This window comes from Salmo salar, chromosome ssa13, assembly GCF_905237065.1.
Source record: "Salmo salar chromosome ssa13, Ssal_v3.1, whole genome shotgun sequence".
Classification (NCBI taxonomy): Eukaryota; Metazoa; Chordata; class Actinopteri; order Salmoniformes; family Salmonidae; genus Salmo; species Salmo salar.
This window is the reverse complement of record NC_059454.1, coordinates 70,400,526-70,426,224: the sequence shown is the minus strand read 5'-3', so window position 1 is coordinate 70,426,224 and position 25,699 is coordinate 70,400,526. Positions and strand designations below refer to the sequence as shown.

The following is a 25,699-nucleotide window of genomic DNA, read 5'->3' as shown; positions in this document are numbered from 1 at the left end:
TTAGAACCTTGTTTCATGCTTCTACTGTGAATGGGGAGAGAATAAGAGGTGATTCAACAAGTGGACTAGGCTGAGGCCAATGAGTTGTTTACTGCGCGGTAACGCAGGCGCACCGTTCCTTCTTTTTCCTCTGTAATGAATACACTATTGTCCGGTTGGAATATTATCGAAGATTTATGATAAAAAGACCCTAAGGATTCATTGTAAACATCGTTTGACATGTTTCTACGAACGGTAATGGAACTTTTTGACTTTTTGTCTAGGGTTTTGCGCTCGCGCATTGTGCCTTTGGAATAGTGATCTAAACACGTGAACAAAACGGAGGTATTTGGACATAAATGATGGACTTTATCGAACAAAACGAACATTTCTTGTGGAAGTGGGAGTCCTGGGAGTGGATTCCGACGAAGATCAGCAAAGGTAAGTGAAGATTTGTAATACTATTTCTGAGTTTTGTTGACTCCAGAACTTGGCGGGTAACTGTATAGCTTGCTTTGATGGCTGAGCTCTGTACTCAGAATATTGAACAATGTGCTTTCGCCGTAAAGCTGTTTTGAAATCTGACACAGCGGTTGCATTAAGGAGAAGTGTATCTATAATTCTTTGAATAACTGTTGTAAATTTTATCAACGTTTATGATGAGTATTTCTGTAAATTGATGTGCTCATTCACCGGAAGTTTTGGGAGGCAAAACATTTTCTGAACATCACGCGCCAATGTAAAATGGGGTTTTTGGATATAAATATGAACTTTATCGAACAAAACATACATGTATTGTGTAACATTGAGTCCTGGGAGTGTCATCTGATGAAGATCGTCAAAGGTGAGTGATTCATTTTAGCTGTATTTCTGGTTTTTGTGACGCCTCTCCTTGCTTGGAAAATGGCTGTGTGGTTTTTCTTGTCTAGGTGCTGTCCTAACATAATCGGACAATGTGGTTGGATTAACGAGAAGTTCATCTTTAAAATGGTCTAAAATAGTTGTATGTTTGAGAAATTTGAATTATGAGATTTTTGTTGTTTTGTATTTCGCGCCCTGCTATTCCATTGGCTGTCGGCGAGGGGTCCCGCTGGCGGAACGGGGTTCTGCTAGCGGAACGTCTGTCCTCAACAGGTTTTAAAGAAGGCAAGGTCTCTTCAAGGCTGACCAAATAAACAAACTCCCTGAACACTTGAGTTGGTAGATATTATGCACAGTAGCCTACATCGCATTAAGTGACACTGAATGTGAAGTATTTTGGTTATGTACTGCACTTTCACATTTAGGCGTTATTCAAATATACAGTATTTCTCGATTAACCTCTCTAGGGTCGGCGGGACGAAATCGTCCCACCTACTCAACAGCCAGTTGAATCCCGTGGCGCGTTATTCAAATACCTTAGAAATGCTATTACTTCAATTTCTCAAACATATGACTATTTTACACCATTTTAAAGACAAGACACTCGTTAATCTAACCACACTGTCCGATTTCAAAAAGGCTTTACAACGAAAGCAAAACATTAGATTATGTCAGCAGAGTACGCAGCCAGAAATAATCAGACACCCATTTTTCAAGCTAGCATATAATGTCACATAAACACAAACCACAGCTAAATGCAGCACTAACCTTTGATGATCTTCATCAGATGACAACCCTAGGACATTATGTTATACAATACATGCATGTTTTGTTCAATCAAGTTCATATTTATATCAAAAACAAGCTTTTTACATTTGGTTTGGGTTTATGTGACATTATATGCTAGCTTGAAAAATGGGTGTCTGATTATTTCTGGCTGGGTACTCTGCTGACATAATCTAATGTTTTGCTTTCGTTGTAAAGCCTTTTTGAAATCGGACAGTGTGGTTAGATTAACGAGAGTCTTGTCTTTAAAATGGTGTAAAATAGTCATATGTTTGAAAAACTGAAGTTTTTGCATTTTTGAGGTTTTTGAATAACGCGCTACGGGATTACACTGGCTGTTACGTAGGTGGGACGATTTGGTGCCACCTACCCTAGAGAGGTTAACAACTGGTAAATTTGCCTAGTCACATGCAGCGTGTACATTTTTTCTTCTAGGCTTATTTGCATCTAAGTAAGCCAGTGATAACACATTCTCTTTTGCAGTAAAGACCTGACCAATGTCCTGTTATCAATGTGCATTCGGTCAACCGTTATGACACGTCGAGAGCTTGGCAGACTTATTGATCTATTCATCCTCTGAAATACCGCACAACAACCACTGCCTGCCACGTATGTCCGCTACTGCCATTTGGGCATACTGCTACCCACTGTGACCGCTAATTACCATAGCATTTTTTATCACAACAATGTCCCTAAACCACAAGTGGGACTTATTTAGAGAAATGTATTCACAAGTACTGGCCCCTTCATAATAACAAAATACAAAATATAACAAACAGCAGATATGCCATGTCTTTAATGTTTCAAAACATTAATTAGCAGTAGAGATATGGCTGTGTGCTATCTTGCACCCCATACCTTGTTTAGTGCACTACGTTTGACCTGGGCCAATAGGGCCGTTGTCAAAAGTAGAGTAGTATATAGGGAATAGGGTGCAATTTGGGACGCCAACTGTGTCTCTCTGCCATTGTATTGAATGTTTGTGTTTCCAAAGTGAGCATGGTGGCGGCCAACTGTCCTGTTACCATGGAGACGGCCTCATTTCAGCAAGCCTGTTGCTGAATGCAGCTCAGTTGGAGTGAAAAAAAATAATTCAGCTTGGATGGAGTTGAAATAATGAATGATTTCAGCAACTGAATGATTTAAGATGTGATATCACTAATGGCGTATTATAAATATTGATATTTACTAAAAGATGGGATAACTTGAATTATATATGAGAGGGGTTACATTAATTGATTCATATCTATCTTATAATAATTAGATTCATATTGAATCATCTGATTTAAACACTACAATGTCCTCATTACAATTCTTCTAAAGTTTAGCCTACATATACTGAACAAAAATATAAACACACCAATTTCTATGATTTTAGTTCATGTAAGGAAATCAGTCAATTGAAACAAATAAATTAGGCTGTAATCTATGGATTTCACATTAATGGGCAAAGGCGCAGCCATGGGTGGGCATAGACCCACCCACTGGGGAGCCAGGCCCAGCCAGTCTTAATTAAAAAGTCTTAATTACAGACAGAAATACTGCTCAGTTTCAGCCATTCCGGGTGGCTGGTATTAGACGATCCCGCAGCTGAAGAAGCCGGATGTGGCGGTCCCGGGCTGGCGTGGTTACACATGGTCTGTGGTTGTAAGGCCGGCTGGACGTGCTGCCAAATTCTCGAAATCAACGTTGGAGGCGGCTTATGGTTGAGAAACATTCAATTCTCTGGCATCAGCTCTGGTGGACATTCCTGCAGTGAGAATGCCAATTGCGTGCTCCCTCAAAACTTGAGGCATCTGTGGCATTGTGTTGTGTAACAAAACCGCACATTTTAGACTGGCCTGGTATTGTCCTTCCAGTTCTCTGCTGCCAATGACTGGAACAAACTACAAAAATCACTGAAGCTGGAGACTCATATCTCCCTCACTAGCTTTAAGCACCAGCTGTCAGAGCAGCTCACAGATCACTGCACTGGTACATAGCCAATCTGTAAACAGCCCATCCAACTACCTCATCCCCATACTGTATTTATTTATTTTGCTCCTTTGCACCCCAGTATCTCTACTTGCACATTCAAATTCTGCACATCTACCATTCCAGTGTTTAATTACTAAATTGTAATTACTTCACCACCATGGCCTATTTATTGCCTTAACTCCCTTATCTTACCTCATTTGCACTCACTGTATATAGACTTTCTTTTCTTTTTTCTACTGTACTATTGACTGTATGTTTGTTTATTCCATGTGTAACTCTGTGTTGTTGTATGTGTCGAACTGCTATGTTTTTATCTTGGCCAGGTCGCAGTTGCAAATGAGAACTTGTTCTCAACTAGCCTACCTGGTTAAAACTTGTTAGGGATAGGGGGCAGTATTTGCACGGCCGGATAAAAAAACGTACCCGATTTAATCTGGTTACTACTCCTGCCCAGTAAATAGAATATGCATATAATTAGTAAATTTGGATAGAAAACACTCTAAAGTTTCTAAAACTGTTTGAATGGTGTCTGTGAGTATAACAGAACTCATATGGCAGTCAAAACCCTGAGACAAATCCTAACAGGAAGTGGAAATCTGTTGTGTGGAATCACTTCAAACCTTTGCCATTGAAACACACAGGGACTTATTAATCATTTAGCACTTCCTAAGGCTTCCACTAGATGTCAACAGTCTTTACAAAGTGGTTTGAGTCTTCTATGGTAGAAACTGACCCAAAGAGAGGCTTGGGAAGTTGGTCACAGGGGGAGGGCTATTACTACTATGACGCGGGCGCCCATGGGAAACCTTTTGTTCCGAAACGTTTAGTAAGACAATGCAATCGTCCGCCTTGAATATTATTGAAGCCCTGGTTGAAAAAGGCCCTAAAGATTTATGTTATACAATGTTTGACATGTTTGAACGAACGTAAATATATATTTTTTGCACATTCGTGACGACAAGTCCCGCGCGCTTCAGTACATTATGAGTAGCCTTCGGAATGCGCTAACAAGAAGGAACTATTGGGACATAAATTATTAACTTTTTCAAACAAAACTACATTTGTTGTGGACCTGGGATTCCTGGAAGTGCCTTCTGATGAAGATAATCAAAGGTAAGGGAATATTTACAATAGTATATTTGATTTTAGATGGTTCCAAGATGGCGCTAACATGTATCGCCTAGCCTATTTTTCTGAGCATACCACGTCATTTATTGCAAAGTGTGATTTCCCAGTAAAGTTATTTTTAAATCTGGCAATGTGTTTGCATTCACGAGATGTTAATCTAGAATTCTTTGAATGACAAAATTACATTCGAACAATGTTTTCGAATAGTAATTTTGTAAATTGTAGCGCTGATTCACCGGAAGCATTTGAGGGAAAATATTTTCTGAACGTCACGCACCGATGTAAAATGCTGTTTTTATATATAAATATGAACTTTATCTAACACAAAATGCATGTATTGTGTAACATGATGTCCTAGGAGTGTCATCTGATGAAGATTGTCAAAGGTTAGTGCTGCATTTAGCTGTGTTTTGGGTATTTGTGATGCATCTAGTTGCTTTGAAAATGGCAGTGTGATTTTTTTTGGCAGGGTACTCTCCTAACATAATCTAATGTTTTTCTTTTGCTGTAAAGCCTTTTTGAAATCGGACAACGTGGTTCGATTCAGGAGAGGTGCATCTATAAAATGGTGTAAAATAGTCATATGTTTGAGAAATTGAAGTTATAGCATTGATGAGGTTTTGTATTTCACGCGATGCGATTCCACTGGCTGTTGACTAGGGTGGGACGTTTGCCCAGACAGGTTAAATAAAGGTGAAATAAACAAAACGTAAAAAAACAAGGTGCACCTGTGTAATGATCATGCTGTTTAATCAGCTTATTGATATGCCACACCTGTCAGGTGGATGGATTATCTTGGCAATGGAAAAATGCTCACTAACAGGGATGTAAACTAATTTGTACACAAAATTTGAGCGAAATAAGCCTTTTGTGCATATGGAACATTTCTGGTCTTTAGTATTTCAGCTCACTTTGCTTGTATATTTTCGTTCAGTATACATAAATCATGTACAATAGATTAGGTTCTGATACATCCCCACGCCTTCTAAAGTTACATTAATGATGTACATGAGAGGCATCATCATCATTTCACGATTGGGAGCCGAGGCTGGATGTTGATGCAGCATTTCAGTTTGATATCAAGACATTTCCCTAACAGTTAAGACAATCAGTTCATTAAAGGAGACTGAGATAAAACGGTGTCAGGGAGCCAACGAGCCCCAATCAAAGAGGAGCCTTGTTATCTAAGTACTGAACGTTTGATTAGCACTGACACTGTCGGGGTCTCTCTAAGCTGGGATGCTGTGTGTGTGTGTGTGTGTGTGTGTGTGTGTGTGTGTGTGTGTGTGTGTCACAACTGGGACCTCACGATACGATATCATAATACTTAGGTGCCGATGTGATTCTCACAATTCTATATGCATTGAGATTTGATACTGCGATTATTATATGTACACTACCGTTCAATCTATTGGGGTCACTTAGAAATGTCCTTGTTTTTGAAAGAAAAGCAAATTTTCTGTCCATTCAAAATAACATCAAATTGATCAGAAATACAGTGTTAACATTGTTAATGTTGTAAATGACTATTGTAGCTGGAAACGGCAGATTTTTTATGGAATTCCTACGTAGGCGTAGAGGCCCATTATCAGCAACCATCACTCCTGTGTTCCAATGGCACATTGTGTTCGCTAATCCAAGTTTATAAAGATAGTTGAGCATTAGAAAACCCTTTTGCAATTATGTTAGCACAGCTGAAAACGGCTGTGTTGTTTAAAGAAGCAATAAAACTGGCGTTCTTTAGACTAGATTAGTATCTGGAGCATCAGCATTTGTGGGTTCGATTACAGGCTCAAAATGGCCAGAAACAAAGACTTTCTTCTGAAACTCGTCAGTCTATTCTTGTTCTGAGAAATGAAGGCTATTACACCTCACAAGTCCTCAACTGGCAGCTTCATTAAATAGTACCTGCAAAACACCAGTCTCAAAGTCAACAGTGAAGAGGGAACTCCGGGATGCTGGCCATTTCTCAGACTGGCCAATAAAAATAAAAGATTAAGATGGGCAAAAGGACACAGACACTGGACAGAGGAACTCTGCCTAGAAGGCCAGCATCCCGGAGTCGCCTCTTCACTGTTAATGTTGAGACTGGTGTTTTGCGGGTACTATTTAATGAAGCTGCCAGTTGAGGACTTGTGAGGCCTCTGTTTCACAAACTAGACACTCTAATGTACTTGTCCTCTTGCTCAGTTGTGCATCGGGGCCTCCCACTCTTCCTCTTCTGGTTAGAGCCAGTTTGCGCAGTTCTGTGAAGGGAGTAGTACACAGCATTTTACAAGATCTTCCGTTTCTTGGCAATTTCTCGCATGGAATAGCCTTCATTTCTCAGAACAAGAATAGACTGACGAGTTTCAGAAGAAAGTCTTTGTTTCTGGCCATTTTGAGCCTGTAATCGAACCCACAAATGCTGATGCTCCAGATACTCATCTAGTCTAAAGAAGGACAGTTTTATTGCTTCTTTAAATCAGCACAACAGTTTTCAGCTGTGCTAACATAATTGCAAAAGGGTTTTCTAATGATCAATTAGCCTTTTAAAATGATAAACTTGGATTAGCTAACACAACGTGCCATTGGAATGTCTACATAGGAACACAGGAGTGATGGTTGCTGATAGTAGGCCTCTGTATGCCTATGTAGACATTCCATGAAGAAAAATTCTGCCGTTTCCAGCTACAATAGTAATTTACAACGTTAACAATGTCTACACTGTATTTCTGATCAATTTGATGTTATTTTAAAATGGACAAAAAAAAGTGCTTTTCTTTCAAGAACAAGGACATTTCTAAGTGACGCCAAACTTCTGAACGTTAGTGTGCATATATGTATGTGTGTGTGTGTGTGTGTGTGTGTGTGTGTGTCTCTGCCAGTGGTCTCCATCTCACCATGGCGCTGATGGTCTCCTCCCAGTCAGGTCTCTCTCGGGGGTAGACCAGGCGGGCCAGCTCAGGCACTATGTCGTCCTCCTCTGGGTGACGTCCTGGCCTCAGGCCCCTAGAGGAGAGCGAGAGGAAGGGAGGGGTTGGGGAAGGAGCGAGAGAGGGAATTTGAATTTCAATCCAATTTATTGGCTCAATATCATACTTTCGAAGAAACAAATTAAAACAACAAAATTTGCTTTAATACCAAAACTGCTCACACATTAGGCTAAATTCCTGTTTCAAAAGAGGGAGAGAGAACGAGAGAGACTTTCAGATGCTCTTTATTGCGTCAGGAAAAACACTATAAAGAAAATACAGAACCTGCCTCAACAAAAACCACAAACCTCACTAGTCCTCCCAGCCAACTCTCAAGATAAAAACACTGATATATATGGTCATGTATTGTCAACTCAATATGGAAGCCACAAGTTCAAAAGGCACCCTAGAGGCTGGTGTGTGTGTGTTTGTTGGTTCTTCTATCCTTGTGGGGGCCTAAAATCGTCCAAAGTACCCACAAGGATAGTAAAACAAGTCAAAATGCTACCTCGTGGGGCCATTTCCCACATCCCCATGAGGACAAAGGGTATTTTAAGCTTAGGGGTTGGGGTTACAGTAAGTGATAAGGGTTAGGTTTTGGGTTTGGGAAAAATAGGATTTTGAGTGGACATGTATTTTATGTCCCCACGAGAACAGAACAGAACAGTGTGTTTTATGACACCATAGAGTCTGGCACCTTGACCAGAACGTGTTAATGCAGGCATCATTTCAATTAGACGAGATGTCATAACCCATCAGTTGGCACTGAGGATGGAACACACACACACACACAGAGAGTGTGTGAAAGACATGTAGTCACACCAAAGTGAGGGCGTAACATTGCCTGTCACATATTCTTGTGAAAGGAGGCTTGTGCTTGTCTGTGTGTGCTCACACCATATTTTATGCATAGATACAGCCATAAGGAGACCAATCAGGTTTTTTGTGTGTGTGTCTGTGTGTGAGTGTGTGTGTCTGTGTGTGTGAGAATGTGTGTGAATGTGAATGTGTGTGAATGTGTGTGAATGTGCGTGAGTGTGCGTGCGTGTGTGCGTGTGTGTGTGCGTGCGAATGTGTGTGCGTGTGTCAGCTGGATACTGTGTGTGCAAAGGCCAAATAGCACCTTCGATGGGAGGAACGTCAATGTTATTATGTGCAGAGGCAAAGTAGCACTTTCACAGAGGGAGAATGTCAATGTGATTTAGCCATTGAGCCATCAAAGAAACGTTCTGGCCTCTCACATCATTTGCCTCTCTGATAATAATGACTTGAGAATAGAGCCTATAGGTGTGAGGCGAGATTGAACTATAATTAAAGGCTGTGGGGCCAGAGTCGATGGAACCTACAATTTCTATGTATTAATCCAACAGTCAGACCGGCTGACCTGAAAAGTGGCAGCATTAACTGCCACCCACTGTAGCTGCCAACAGTCTCATATAGGTCCAATTTCAGTCCCATTTCCAATGCAGTGAACTACCTTTGAAAAGTGCTGTATAGGGAATAGGGTGCCATTTCAGACACACCTATGGAACTGAGAACCACATGATAGAGCTGTGATTGACGTTGGCCATAAACTCTGGGAATCAAACTAGTGATGATATTAACAGGGTGGAGGGACCGTAGCCAGCGGTGATGATATTAACAGGGTGGAGGGACCGTAGCCAGCGGTGATGATATTAACAGGGTGGAGGGACCGTAGCCAGCGGTGATGATATTAACAGGGTGGAGGGACCGTAGCCAGCGGTGATGATATTAACAGGGTGGATGATATTAACAGGGTGGACTGTAGCCAGCGGTGATGATATTAACAGGGTGGAGGGACCGTAGCCAGCGGTGATGAGTCACCTGTATGCAAAGCAGAGACTTCAGAACGAATAAATCCGATTAACCTTGGTAAACCTTACATGAGGCTTGAGTCTAGCGTGGAATATACCTTATATCTCGCATGAGGAAGAGTGGATAATAGCTAACGTGTGGTCTAATATGAAACCGACATAACACTGATATAACCTGATGCAACTCAAGCTTTCACCCACACAGCATTGGTACTCGTGTTCAGATAAGAGTCATGTGATTAAACTGATATATTTTCAGAAATGCTCCTGACATAGTAGGTTACTTTAACCCTTTCACTGCTCTTTGAAGCATGAACTAACTACCATGATGATGTAGCCTAAATGGAGAAATGAAACCACAAAAAAAGAACCAGTTACCTGACCGGCCTTCTATGTTTGACTACCAAGAGCCTTTTTGGACTAATTCAGTGTACGTGGTGAAAAAAAACTACTTACAGTCAGTCAGTACAATGTCTTGGCATGCTGCCTGGTACTAATAAAACATTACTGTCCATCCTCCTCCACCAGCACACACACAACTGCTGATCCTGTTTCTGCAAACTGAAGGTAGGCATACAGCTTTATCTGGGAAGGAGAAACATACCCACTCCCCTGTTTCTGCAAACTGAAGGTAGGCATACAGCTTTATCTGGGAAGGAGAAACATACCCACTCCCCTGTTTCTGCAAACTGAAGGTAGGCATACAGCTTTATCTGGGAAGGAGAACCATACCCACTCCCCTGTTTCTGCAAACTGAAGGTAGGCATACAGCTTTATCTGGGAAGGAGAAACATACCCACTCCCCTGTTTCTGCAAACTGAAGGTAGGCATACAGCTTTATCTGGGAAGGAGAAACATACCCACTCCCCTGTTTCTGCAAACTGAAGGTAGGCATACAGCTTTATCTGGGAAGGAGAAACATACCCACTCCCCCGCCACCGCTTGACCTCACACACACACACACACACACACACACACACACACACACACACACACACACACACACACCATGAAAATGTTCTCTCTCACAAACACCCCCCTCCCCCCTCCCTCAGGGGGTGTATATGTATGAGAGGCTGACCTCAAACTGTCAGCTTCAATGCAGGTCTGGAGATGGGGCTGCTTGCATCTCAAATCAGACAGAGAGGAGGAGACAGTAGACAGACAGAGAGAGACTGAGAGAATGGAGGGAAAGACCAAGATACAGGGGGAACAGAAAATGAGAGACCCTGGGAGCAGCAAGCAGCCTGCTGCATTATGACACTGACTCTAATACTGCAGTCAGCCAGCCACCTTGAACCACTGACCCTGACGCATACCACAGCACCACTAATTGGAACGAGAACTGACAACTGATCCGGGTAGGGAGCTGACCCTGATGTTGGAGGATGTTGTTATCCTGTTCCATACATGCGGTAAATCGTGCTGGTAGTGTACAGTATATATTAATGAGCCGTAAACGGCTAAACAGACAAAGACAAAACATAAAAGGGCAAAACACCAACCAATGCTAGAGTCCCTAACTCTATTATTATTATTATTATTATTATTATGGCCGTGATTGGTTGAATCAGATGTTAGAGAACAGCCAAAGCGCCCAGCACTGGATGGAGAAAATCACAACAGGGATAAAGGTCATCATGCATAGAAGAAGACCAGGATGATACATGTGGGGCTGTATCATAGCACAGCCTCCATGGCCTCCACACACAGCGAGCGAACACACACACACACACAGCGAGCGAACACACACACACACACACAGCGAGCGAACACACACACACACACGAGCGCACACACACAGCGAGCGCACACACACACACACACACACACACACAGCGAGCGAACACACACACACAGCGAGCGAACACACACACACACACCCAGCGAGCGCGCACACACACACACACACCCAGCGAGCGCGCACACACACAGCGAGCACGAGCGCACACACAGCGAGCGCACACACACACGAGCACACACACGAGCGCACGCACACACAGTGAGCATGCACACACACAGTGAGCATGCACACACAGCGGGGACACACGCACACACAGCGGGGACACACGCACACACAGCGGGGACACACACACACAGCGGACACACACACACACAGCGGACACACACACACACAGCGGGCACACACACACACAGCGGGCACACACACACACAGCGGGCACACACACACAGCGGGCACACACACAGCGGGCACACACACACACACACAGCGGGCACACACACACACACAGCGGGCACACACACACACAGCGGGCACACACACACACACAGCGGGCACACACACACACACAGCGGGCACACACACACACACACAGCGGGCACACACACACACACAGCGGGCACACACACACACACAGCGGGCACACACACACACACAGCGGGCACGCACACACAGCGGGCACGCACACACAGCGGGCACGCACACACAGCGGGCACGCACACACACACACTCCCTCCCTCTCTCCCCAAGGACACACACACAGCGGGCACACACACACACACACACACAGCGGGCACACAGCGGGCACACACACACAGCGGGCACGCACACACAGCGGGCACGCACACACACACACTCCCTCCCTCTCTCCCCAAGGACACACACACAGCGGGCACACACACACACACGGGCACACACGGGCACACGCACAGACAGCGGGCACACACACACAGCGGGCACACACCCACAGCGGGCACACACGGGCACACGCACAGACAGCGGGCACACCCACAGCGGGCACACGCACCCACAGCAGGGGCACACGCACCCACAGCAGGGGGCACACGCACCCACAGCGGGCACACACACACACAGCGGGCACACACACACACACACACACACAGCGGGCACACACACACACAGCGGGCACACACACACACACACACACACACACACAGCGGGCACACACACACACAGCGGGCACACACACACACACACACACACACACACAGCGGGCACACACACACACAGCGGGCACACACACACACAGCGGGCACACACACACACAGCGGGCACACACACACACAGCGGGCACACACACACACACACACACACAGCGGGCACACACACACACACAGCGGGCACACACACACACAGCGGGCACACACACACACACAGCGGGCACACACACACACACAGCGGGCACACACACACACACAGCGGGCACACACACACACACAGCGGGCACACACACACACAGCGGGCACACACACACAGCGGGCACACACACACAGCGGGCACACAAACACACACAGCGGGCACACAAACACACACAGCGGGCACACAAACACACACAGCGGGCACACACACACACACAGCGGGCGCACACACAGCGGGCGCACACACAGCGGGCGCACACACAGCGGGCGCACACACAGCGGGCGCACACACAGCGGGCGCACACACAGCGGGCGCACACACAGCGGGCGCACACACACACACACTCCCTCCCTCCCTCCCTCCCCAAGGACGTCGTTAAGTTAGTCAGGCCAATAAAGGTGGTTACACACACCCCAGTTACCTTAGGCTGGCCAACTGTTGTACCTAGGAATAAACTCCCTCTCTCTTCTGTTTCCACTGTAATTCCATTGAAGAAAAAACAAGTTGTGGACCTCATACGACCAATAGCGTAGTAATTCACCCACAGGCAAAGTAGAGTTGCTTTGAAGAATATTTTCCAACTGCGCATTACAGATGTATCCCAAACAAATAAACATGGTGAATCTCAAGGGAGAGTGAACTGCCCGGTGTTCCAGTTTCCTGGTCCCAGGTCTGTTTAGGCTGTCTTGCCAACCCCTACACTCATTGTCACCCCATTGCTTGGAGTTGGCAACACAGCATAAACAGATCTGGGACCAGGCAAGTGTTCCACAGCACCAGGGCTGAAAGAATGTCCTTAATCTGCTTGTGTTTTTTAACCCTAACCTCAACCCTACAGCCGATGAGGAGCGTGGAGGCTGAAGCATAAAATGTAATGTTTTTATGTATTAAAAGTAGAATAAACAAAAGAGGCTTTTGGAAAATCATGATTAACGAAAGACTGTAGGACTTGTCTAGGATTTTTGGCTGCATCTCCACCTGAGTTGGATAAATTGACATCTAGGGCTACATGCATTAAAAAGATGTCCATCTCTCAGTAAGAGGTAGGCTATGAGATGTTCAGCTGCTTGGTGCTGCCACAAAAGGGGCATTAAGGAGAATATTCTTTAGATTCTCTCTTGCTTTTGGCAAGACTGGCACTCAGTGGATACACGCCACCCTTTGCAATAGACGGGTTAGCTGACATTGTCATGAAAACTATGTTCACTCATTGATAGAGCAGAAGTATGTGTGTTATGATTCTGGACGGTCTAACAGTTAGCAACACTGACAAGAAGCTGCCATGTAGGGAATCGTAGGTGGCTCGTTTCACCTTGTCACGTCTATGCTAATATGTAAAAAAATAAATGTAGCTTGCTAACCAACAACAACGTATTTGAGAGACTAGTGTTTATTGTGCAAATGTATTAATGTTTTCAATAACGATGGAGAGGAAATAGTTTACATGTTGTCAACAATCCTTTGTAGAGGTCGACCGATTAATCGGAATGGCCGATTAATTAGGGCCGATATCACGTTTTCATAACAATCGGAAATCGCTATTTTAGGACGCCGGTTTGGCCGATTTTTACATTTTACACCTATTTTTAACTAGGCAAGTCAGTTAAGAACACATTCTTATTTACAATGACAGCCTAGGAACGGTGGGTTAACTCCCTTGTTCAGGGGCAGAACGACAGATTTTTACCTTGTCAGCTCAGGGATTCAACCTTGCAACCTTACGGTTAACTAGTCCAACGCTCTAACCACCTGCTTTACATTGCACTCCACGAGGAGCCTGCCTGTTACGCGAATGCAGTAAGAAGCCAAGGTAAGTTGCTAGCTAGCATTAAACTTATCTTATAAAAAACAATCAATCAATCATAATCACTAGTTAACTACACATGGTTGATGATATTACTAGTTCTTTTAGCCTGTCCTGCGTTGCATATAATCGCTTAGGTACACGTTGCTCCAACCATAAACATCAATGCCTTTCTTAAAATCAATACACAAGTATATATTTAGTTAATATTGCCTGCTAACATGAATTTCTTTAAGCAGTTCCTCAAAATTAAAGTGGAAAACCACACTACAGGCTGATCCAACTTTGATGTAATGTCCTTAAAACAAGTCAAAATGAGGCTCCGTAGTGTGTGTGGCCTCCACGTGCCTGTATGACCTCCCTACAACGCCTGGGCATGCTCCTGATGAGGTGGCGGATGGTCTCCTGAGGGATCTCCTCCCAGACCTGGACCAAAGCATCCGCCAACTCCTGGACAATCTGGGGTGCAACGTTGGTGGATGGAGCGAGACATGATGTCCCAGATGTGCTCAATTGGATTCAGGTCTGGGGAACGGGCGGGACAGTCCATAGCATCAATGCCTTCCTCTTGCAGGAACTGCTGACACACTCCAGCCACATGAGGTCTAGCATTGTCTTGCATTATGAGGAACCCAGGGCCAACTGCACCAGCATATGGTCTCACAAGGGGTCTGAGGATCTCATCTCGGTACCTAATGGCAGTCAGGCTACCTCTGGCGAGCACATGGAGGGCTGTGCGGCCCCCCAAAGAAATGCCACCCCACACCATGACTGACCCACCGCCAAACCGGTCATGCTGGAGGATGTTGCAGGCAGCAGAACGTTCTCCACGGCGTCTCCAGACTCTGTCACGTCTGTCACATGTGCTCAGTGTGAACCTGCTTTCATCTGTGAAGAGCACAGGGCGCCAATGGTGAATTTGCCAATCTTGGTGTTCTCTGGCAAATGCCAAACGTCCTGCACGGTGTTGGGCTGTAAGCACAACCCCCACCTTTGGACATCGGGCCCTCATACCACCCTCATGGAGTCTGTTTCTGACCGTTTGAGCAGACGCATGCACATTTGTGGCCTGCTGGAGGTCATTTCGCAGGGCTCTGGCAGTGCTCCTCCTTGCACAAAGGCGGAGGTAGCGGTCCTGCTGCTGGGTTGTTGCCCTCCTACGGCCTCCTCCACGTCTCCTGATGTACTGGCCTGTCTCTTGGTAGCGCCTCCATGCTCTGGACACTACGCTGACAGACACAGCAAACCTTCTTGCCACAGCTCGCATTGATGTGCCATCCTGGATGAGCTGCACTACCTGAGCCACTTGTGTGGGTTGTAGACTCCGTCTCATGCTACCACTAGAGTGAAAGCACCGCCAGCATTCAAAAGTGACCAAAACATCAGCCAGGAAGCATAGGAACTGAGAAGTGGTCTGTGGTCCCCACCTGCAGAACCACTCCTTTATTGGGGGTGTCTTGCTAATTGCCTATAATTTCCATCTGTTGTATATTCCATTTGCACAACAGCATGTGAAATTTATTGTCAATCAGTGTTGCTTCCTAAGTGGACAGTTTGATTTCACAGAAGTGTGATTGACTTGGAGTTACATTGTGTTGTTTAAGTGTTCCCTTTATTTTTTTGAGCAGTGTATTATAGTTAAGTCTATGATTTTATATTTGATAGAGCAGTCTGACTGAGTGGTGGTAGGCAGCAGCAGGCTCATAATAGTCAAAGGTATATGGTTTAGAGAGAAATAGTCGACGCGTCATAATTCCTGTAATAACTTGCGGCTGAACTTGAAAGGGGTTCCTTCGTTATTTTACCGTTCATGTCTTCCATAGAGAATGTCTTGATCTACTTCAAATAAGGTCTGTGTTTTGTGCTTAAACCGCCTCGGCGTTTTGATACCCGTGTAAATCTCACTAGGATAAGGTAACGTTTGTCAACATATTTTCATAAATCCACTCTACAAAAAAAATTATCTTTGCTTATATTTAGCCAATATTGACCAGAGTTACCTTGTCCTATGGATATCTACACAGTTATAAAATTGGCAAGGTGGTGTAAGCCTTCACGAAACACAAACCTTATTTTAAGTTAATCTAAAAATATCCTATGGAATAAATGAATGAAGGAACCGCTTTTCAGATTTTGCTAGAAGATGTCATGGGAATTATTAATATAGGATTTCCTGCATATAAAAAATTACAGTTTTTGTTTTCAACATTCATCACAGGTAACTTAAACTCTATTTTTATTATTCAAACAGTTGAGAGTATTTGTCTGTCTCCTAAGCAGACTCTTCAGTATCGTTGTCACTTCAGAGCTGTGTGTGTGTGTTTTACAGATGGCAGAGAAAAGCAGAGCACCAGTGTGGGACTATTACATTGAATTGGCACCAGGGAAAGCAAGGTGTCTTATTTGTGATAAAGATGTAAGCATGGGGTCAGCAACGCCTAAATCAGAAAATCCCACTAACCTGTGGAATCACCTTAAGAACACCCACCCAAAAGCCCATAAGGAAGCAACGATGACAAAAGCAAATGCAAATTCTTCACAAGGAAAAAGTGATAGACACGTCACAGACATCGCAGGCTACAATCTTACAACTTATTAATAAACAAGCAAAATGGCAGGACAAAGACCCGAGGGCCAAGAAGATGGATGAAGCAATTATTGAGATGATTGCCACTGACAACCAGCCATTCACAGTGGTGTCTGACGTTGGTTTTCAGCAGCTGATTACTCTTGCTGAACCCCGGTACAGGATCGAAGACAAATTATTTCGCACAGAAATGCTAGATAAAACGCATGAAAGAGTTGTGATGAAAGTGAAGAATCTGGTGGCACCAGTCAACGCTCCACACATGGCATTCACAACTGACTGCTGGTGAGGCACTAGAGTCCCTGATGAGCCTTACTGGACATTTCATTGACAATGTTTGGACAAGAAAACAGGTTGTGCTGAATGTCAAGACTATGAATGGATCACACACAGGAAACTACATCAGAGAGATGTTTTTGACCATGTTGGAATACTGGGAAATCCACACAGAACGTGTAGTGTTGGTCCTCAGGGACAGTGGGGCAAACATGGTGAAAGGTATGAGACTGGCAGAGCTTCCAGACTTCAGCTGCAGTGCACACACCCTACAGCTTGTAATCAATGATGGCCTATCCAGTCAGAGAGCTGTGCTAGACATTATTGCCATGTTGAAGAGCTGTGCAACTCACTTTGACCACTCTGTACTGGCCAAACAGAGGCTGAGGGCCATTCAGGAAGAGCTTGGCCTTCCCAAACACAGTATCATCCAAGCAGTTCAAACTCGCTGGAACTCAACACTACACATGTTGCAGAGGATGTTTGAACAGAGGTGTGCACTGAATGTGTATGCAGGTGAATACGGACACATCAGCAGTTTGTCTGCTGCACAGTGGGATATTGTCTCACCTAATTGAGACTCTGGCACCTATGGAGGAGGTGACACTGGAGATGAGCCACTCCAACTCTACAGCAGCATGCATCATCCCCAGTGTGTCGGTGCTGAAGCTGATGCTGCAGCAGGAGGGTTCTTCTACTCAAGGCATCAAAACCTTACGGAAGACCATGTTGGACAGTCTGACAAGGAGGTTCTCCAAGGCAGAGGAGACAAAGTGCCTGGTGCTGGCAACTGTCCTGGATCCACGTTACACAAGCTATGCCTTCACCTCAGGGACAGCGCTAGAGAAAGCTAAAGAGTGGCTGAAGGAGGAGTCTGACCTACTAAGGAAACCAAATCCCAGAGCCACAGCAAATGGGACGAGTGAAGAGGAGGACCCAGATCCAGGTGCAAAAAGGCAAAGAGTCCAGGTACATCAGCCACCCAGTCTGGTGGACATCCTCTACGCTAGAATCCTTGGAAGCCAAGAGGGCAGAGCTGAAGTCCAGTGCAGTTTTAAAATTGAGTTTGAGCGTTACCTCACATAGCCTGTCATTGACAGAAAGAGCGGCTTGCCTTTGGAGTGGTGGAAGCAGAATGAGGACAGACTTCGATCACTCGCTCCACTGGCAAAGAAGTTTCTCTGTCCCCCACCTTCTTCATTCCCAAGCGAGTGTGTTCAGTGAGGTGGTAATCATTTATGATAAGTGGAGGAGCAGACTGACAGGGGACCATGCAGACAAGCTCTGCTTTCTGCACTACAACCTAAGACTTCTTAACTGAGAATATTGAAGACCCATGAAAGCTGGTGGTTCGTTTTAACATATGTTCTCATGTTATTTGAGACTAAATTGATTTTATTTATGTATTATATTAAGTTAAAATAGAAGTGTTCATTCAGTATTGTTGCAATTGTCATTATTACAAACAAATATATATATATATATATATATATATATATATATATATATATATATATATATATATATATATATATATAAATATAATAAACACAATCGGGCGATTAATCTGTATCGGGGTTTTTGGTCCGCCAATAATCGGTATCGGCGTTGAAAAATCATAATCGGTCGACCTCTAACCCTTTGACTCTAAGCCAACCCTGCCTGTTTTGCTCCACGGTTGCACACACACATTGGTTTTGTTATTAATTAATCCTCCCGTCGACGCCAAGGAAGAAAAGACCTTTGGTTATTAGGGTAGGAGATGGAAGGAGGAACCACCTGAGTGCTGCTGAGTAGAAGTGAGTGGTGGTGCTTTGCTGGACTGCAGCTAGATGGGGCTGAAGAGCTGAAAGTCTGCTCTGACTGGGACATCATCCATCTAGTGAGCAGGACATGTTGTTGTTGTGGTCTACAGCAGTGTTCCTCAACATCTGGTCCACGGACCGGCGCTGGTCCATGGGATGTTGCTGGTTGGTCCCTAAGATTTACTGACACTAACTTAGTCAGGTCTAAAGTGTTAGTTTTAATGTAAGCAGTCCCCCCCCCCAAGGAGGAAAAACGCTTGCTGGTACTTGGTTCCTTGAGGCAACCTGATCTACAGCTAGAGCAGGAATGGGCAACTTTGATGGGGGTGGGGGCCACAAAAAAAATCTGAACCCTTTGTACCCACATCCATATGCAGTCAGAGCCGTCCCTAGCCTTTTGGGGGACCTAAGGGACATCCTAGCTGCCACCTTCTTTACAGTGGAAGAGGGAAGAAAGTACGCTAATTTCCTGCAATTCTACACATTTTGCCACAGATAGAAAATGGTTGCTATGAGTCTGAGTGAGTGAGTCTGAGTGAGTGAACAGAATGAATAGCTGGCTAGTCTAACTTACCACTATAAATGTTAGCTGACATGGGCTAATTGACTGTCAGTGACTGACAAACAGAAACTGCTGATGCACAACCAAATGTACACCATCTTTTACAGGCTATGCGTTAAACCTCATAATTACAACCTCCAATTAATCATTTCCAGCACCACACTTGTGTCTACATATGTGGAAACAGCTGGTTTTTATGATCTATGGTTAAAAAGATAAGGTCGGATAGGATTAAAAAAGTAAGAAAAACTGATTTTCAAAAACTACAATGAGTTTTTAGTCAGAGGGAGGGTATTTCCTTGCTCCCCACGTCACCTCGAATCTCAGTGTTTGAAAAGCAATGCTGTTGATGTCATTGGTTAGAACTTACTTTTCTACAAAACGTAGGAATGCACTGTTTTCACATACACTGAGTATACCAAAGATGTCCTTTGGGTGGTGGACCATTCTCGATACACACAGGAAACTGTTAAGGGTGAAAAACCCAGCAGCGTTACAGTTCTAGACACAAAACGGTGCTCCTGGTACCTACCACCATACCCTCTTCAAAGGCACTTAAATATTTTGTCTTGCCCATTCACCCTCTAAATGGCGCACATACACACAATCCGTCTCAACTGTCTCAAGGTTTAAAAGTCCTTCTTTAACGTGTCTCCTCCCTTTCATCGACACTGATTGAAGTGGATTTAACAAGTGACATCAATAAGGGATCATAGCTTTCACCTGAATTCACCTGGTCAGTCTGTCATGGACAGAGCAGGTGTTCTTACTGTTTTGTACAGTCAGTGTATGTAGACAGGTAATGTGCTAGAAATAATGGAGGTTGAAAAGTGGTGGAATTGCCCTTTAATGGACTCAATTTAGAAACAAATGCTTGTGTGTAGCCACTAGCCTACAGTATTGAGATGTAGTAGGTAAACAACTTTCGATACGTATTCAGGACTCCTCTCCTGAGCTCATTTTATTTCAATGCCCTTGAGGAGGGTAGAAAACTATTGGAAAGCAAATAACCACAGCGGAGAGAAAGGAGTGGGATGGAACATTATTAGTAAGCGGTGCACGTGGCGGGCAGGATGGAGAGGACAGGAAGGGGGTGACGCAAGTCCCAAAATAGAGCCATGCTCTGGTCTAGGAGGGTCACAGAGGGAGGGGGGGTGAGGAGGATAAACACACAGATAAACAGAACAAGAGCTGATATATAGAAGTAGGCCTATAGGGCAAGTTAGAAGTGGGATAGATAGGGACAGACATGTCCTAAGCAGAGAGCAAGAGATCGTGTGTGTGTGTGTGTGTGTACTGAATGTGCCTGTATGCTAGAGAGAGCATAGTGGGATTGGGAAGGCTAGAAAACCTTACTGTGTTCCTCCCTGGGGGAAGAACATCAATCTACACGAGCAGACCCATCCTAACAATGACATTTACTGTCAGTCTCGCTCATTGAATGAGCACACAAACCTGCTCTGCCTTCCTCTCCACCTCTGCTGTAATGTTGGGCTAATATCTAATGTATGCTAAACTGCTGCTGCCATGGCAACCCCCGCGCACGCATCCAGGATTTGGTCTCCGTTCAACACCAGGAGAATGTGTAGTGGGGTTGAACGATCACAAACAGGCCAGTGCAGCAGGGAGGAAGGGCTGGTCTGAATATGATGGGAGCAAGCTGAGCATCAGTAAGGGGAGGAGGAAAGAGGGGAGCACTGCCGCACAGCAAAGCATGCAGCCAGGCAGTGGCTGGCTGGCGAGCACTTTGTGCATCATGTGTCTCTCTGTCAAAGGCATGCAGAGGAGTGGGTGGTGGGACAGACACCGGGTGGGCATCTCAATGGTGCTTCTCCATAGTGAGCTGTGGCTGTGCTCTACCATCCAGCTAGCAGCATGGCCATGCTCCGATAGAGAAAACAAGCCCTCCAAAAAGAAGATGAATGAGTGTGTACAGGTGTGTATAGAACCTACAATAGGCTCTCAAATTGTGTGCACCCCTGTGTGTTAAGCGTGCGTGCTTGCCCGCTTTCCTACGCCACCCTATATGTCTGGGGTTTGGCCGGGGTAGCAGTCATTGTAAATAAGAATTTGTTCTTAACTGACTTGCCTTAAATAAATATGCGCATGCTACAGTGAGTGGGTTGGAATGTGTAGCTTATGCCTGTGAGTGGGTTGGAATGTGTAGCTTATGCTATCCTATACCTGTGAGTGGGTTGGAAAGTGTATCCTATGCCTGTGAGTGGGTTGGAATGTGTAGCTTATGCCTGTGAGTGGGTTGGAATGTGTAGCTTTTGCTATCCCATGCCTGTGAGTGGGTTGGAAAGTGTATCCTATGCCTGTGAGTGGGTTGGAATGTGTAGCTTATGCCTGTGAGTGGGTTGGAATGTGTAGCTTATGCCTGAGAGTGGGTTGGAAAGTGTATCCTATGCCTGTGAGTGGGTTGGAAAGTGTATCCTATGCCTGTGAGTGGGTTGGAATGTGTAGCTTATGCCATCCTATGCCTGCGAGTGGGTTGGAATGTGTAGCTTATGCCATCCTATGCCTGCGAGTGGGTTGGAATGTGTAGCTTATGCTATCCCATGCCTGTGAGTGGGTTGGAATGTGTAGCTTATGCCTGCGAGTGGGTTGGAATGTGTAGCTTATGCTATCCCATGCCTGTGAGTGGGTTGGAATGTGTAGCTTATGCCTGTGAGTGGGTTGGAATGTGTAGCTTATGCCTGAGAGTGGGTTGGAAAGTGTATCCTATGCCTGTGAGTGGGTTGGAAAGTGTATCCTATGCCTGTGAGTGGGTTGGAAAGTGTAGTTTATGCTATCCCATGCCTGTGAGTGGGTTGGAATGTGTAGCTTATGCTATCCTATGCCTGTGAGTGGGTTGGAATGTGTAGCTTATGCCTGTGAGTGGGTTGGAATGTGTAGCTTATGCCTGTGAGTGGGTTGGAATGTGTAGCTTATGCTATCCTATACCTGAGAGTGGGTTGGAATGTGTAGCTTATGCTATCCTATACCTGTGAGTGGGTTGGAATGTGTAGCTTATGCTATCCTATACCTGTGAGTGGGTTGGAAAGTGTATCCTATACCTGAGAGTGGGTTGGAATGTGTAGCTTATGCTTTCCTATACCTGTGAGTGGGTTGGAAAGTGTATCCTATGCCTGTGAGTGGGTTGGAAAGTGTATCCTATGCCTGTGAGTGGGTTGGAATGTGTAGCTTATGCTATCCTATACCTGAGAGTGGGTTGGAATGTGTAGCTTATGCTATCCTATACCTGTGAGTGGGTTGGAATGTGTAGCTTATGCTATCCTATACCTGTGAGTGGGTTGGAATGTGTAGCTTATGCTATCCTATACCTGTGAGTGGGTTGGAATGTGTAGCTTATGCTATCCTATACCTGAGAGTGGGTTGGAATGTGTAGCTTATGCTATCCTATGCCTTTGAGTGGGTTGGAATGTGTAGCTTATGCTATCCCATGCCTGTGAGTGGGTTGGAATGTGTAGCTTATGCCTGTGAGTGGGTTGGAATGTGTAGTTTATGCCTGTGAGTGGGTTGGAATGTGTAGTTTATGCCTGTGAGTGGGTTGGAATGTGTAGTTTATGCCTGTGAGTGGGTTGGAATGTGTAGTTTATGCCTGTGAGTGGGTTGGAATGTGTAGTTTATGCTATCCTATACCTGAGAGTGGGTGTGGGTCCAGCTGAAAGCTGCTATTGGCCAGCAGAGCCGAGGTGGTGGCAGTAATACTGTGGCTAACTGGCTCCGTCATTAAGGAAACATGAATGAGGGTTTCCAGCAGTGATGGTCTATAATGGCTGCTCTGCATACAGCATCAGAGGCTCTGGTGAGCCAGCCACAGCCTGATGGCGGAGTAAGGAAATCAGTGATTGCGAACGCCTCCCAGCCTAACCGAACCTACATCACTCAGGCACGTCTGCCACGGCCTCCCCCTGCCTGCGTTCACACTGCTGTCATTTCTCCTTGGGGAGAAAGGGGAGGATCAGGGGGAGACGACCAAGCCCCCCACACACACACACACACACACACACACACACGAGCTAGCGCAGGCGCACACACACACCAACTAGTAAAGACCCTCGCAGTCACAGACCGACGTCAACGTCCTCCGTGCTTGGATGCAAACAAATCAACAAACAGTGGCACACACACAGCCCTACACGCGTGTCCAACACTGTAATAAACACACATCTCATAGCAGCTATAACACCGCTATTTACATGCTGTAACTGCACACACACACACACACACACACACACACACACACACACACACACACACAGAGACAGAGAGAGACAGACAGAGAGAGAGAGACCAATCAACCTGCACATGTACTGTATGCTTATTGTTATTGTTGAATGTATGGTTATTTTGACCTTTGGTTGTTGTTGTCCCGTTAACAATTTTGATTCTCATTTTATATATTGTAAATATCCAAAATAAGCTTTGGCAATATGTACATTGTTACGTCATGCCAATAAAACAAATTGAATTGAGACAGAGAGAGAGAGCGAGCGAGCGAGCCACAGAGAGAGCGAGCGAGCCACAGAGAGAGCGAGCGAGCGAGCCACAGAGAGCGAGCGAGCGAGACACAGAGAGCGAGCGGGCGAGACACAGAGAGCGAGCGGGCGAGACACAGAGAGCGAGCGAGCGAGACACAGAGAGCGAGCGAGGCGAGACACAGAGATTCGACGAGCGAGACACAGAAAGTCGGCTGAGCGCGACAACACAGATAGCTGGGCGAGACACAGAGAAGCGAGCGAGACACAGAAGCAGCGCAGCGAGACACAGAAAGTCGACGAGCGAGACACAGAGAGAAGCGAAGCGAGACCACAGAGAGCGGACGAGACACAGAGAAAGCGAACGACAGACAAGCGGCGAAGCCACAAAGCGAGCGAAGCCACAAGCAGCGGCGAAGCGAGCCAAAAGCGGCGGGAGACCACAAGCGGCGAGCGAGACACAAAGCGCGACAGACACAAGCGCAAGCGGCGAACAAAGCACGGAGACAAAAGCGAAGCGAGCACACGAAGCGGCGCGCGAGACAGAGAGGAGCGAAGCGAGACAGAGAGAGGCGAGCGAGACACAGAGAGCGAGAGAGCGAGAACAGAGAGAGCGAGCGAAAGAGACACAGAGAGAGCGAGCGAGACCCAGAGAGAGCGAGAGCGAGACCCAGAGAGAGCGAGCGAGCGAGACCCAGAGAGAGCGAGCGAGCGAGACCCAGAGAGAGCGAGCGAGCGAGACCCAGAGAGAGCGAGCGAGCCAGAGAGAGCGAGCGAGCCAGAGAGAGAGCGAGCGAGCGAGCCACAGAGAGAGAGAGAGCGAGCCCAGAGAGCGAGCGAGCGAGACACAGAGAGAGCGAGACACAGAGAGAGCGAGCGAGCCAGAGAGAGCGAGCGAGACACAGAGAGAGAGAGCGAGCGAGACACAGAGAGAGAGCGAGCGAGACACAGAGAGAGAGAGCGAGAGACACAGAGAGAGCGAAGAGCGAAGACAGAAACGCGACGAGGACACACGGCGCCAGACAGGGAGAACGACGGGCCAGACGAGCCAGAGAGCAAGGCAGAGGAGCGAGCGAGACCAGAGAGAGCGAGCGAGCCAGAGAGCAAGCGGAGAGAGAGCGAGCAGAGCCAGAGAGAGAGAGAGAGCGAGCCACAGAGAGCGAGCGAGGAGCACAGAGAGAGGAGCCGAGAGAAGAACACAGAGAGAGAGAGCACATCGCTACATACATATTCACATCTACCATACATATTCGTTCGCCATCATACATATATTGGTTGCTCACCAATCGCCATATTAGTCTGCCCGTTCACACTCGCTATTGGTTATCTTTGTCTGTCTATTATTATCTGCCCGCCCTGTTATTATATATCGTTCATTCCACTATTATCTATTCATTCATATCCTCAAGATGGTTGTTGTTGTCTCAAGACATCTGTTCAATCGCAATATTATTCGTTCGCAGGGACAGAGCGAGACACAGAGAGCGAAACAAGCGGAACGAGCGACGAATACCCAGAGAAGCGAGGACACACAGAGACC

General features: G+C 45.7%; 1 protein-coding gene across 1 annotated transcript in view; it reads right to left on the bottom strand.

Annotated features, from left to right (window-relative positions):
* arhgap32b (Rho GTPase activating protein 32b) overlaps window positions 1-25,699 on the bottom strand; it is a 242,773-nt gene that overhangs the window by 125,378 nt on the left and 91,696 nt on the right. The window contains exon 3 of the mRNA XM_045692772.1: window positions 7,614-7,722. Coding sequence (XP_045548728.1) covers window positions 7,614-7,722 — 109 coding nt within the window. The remainder of the gene's footprint in view (window positions 1-7,613; window positions 7,723-25,699) is intronic.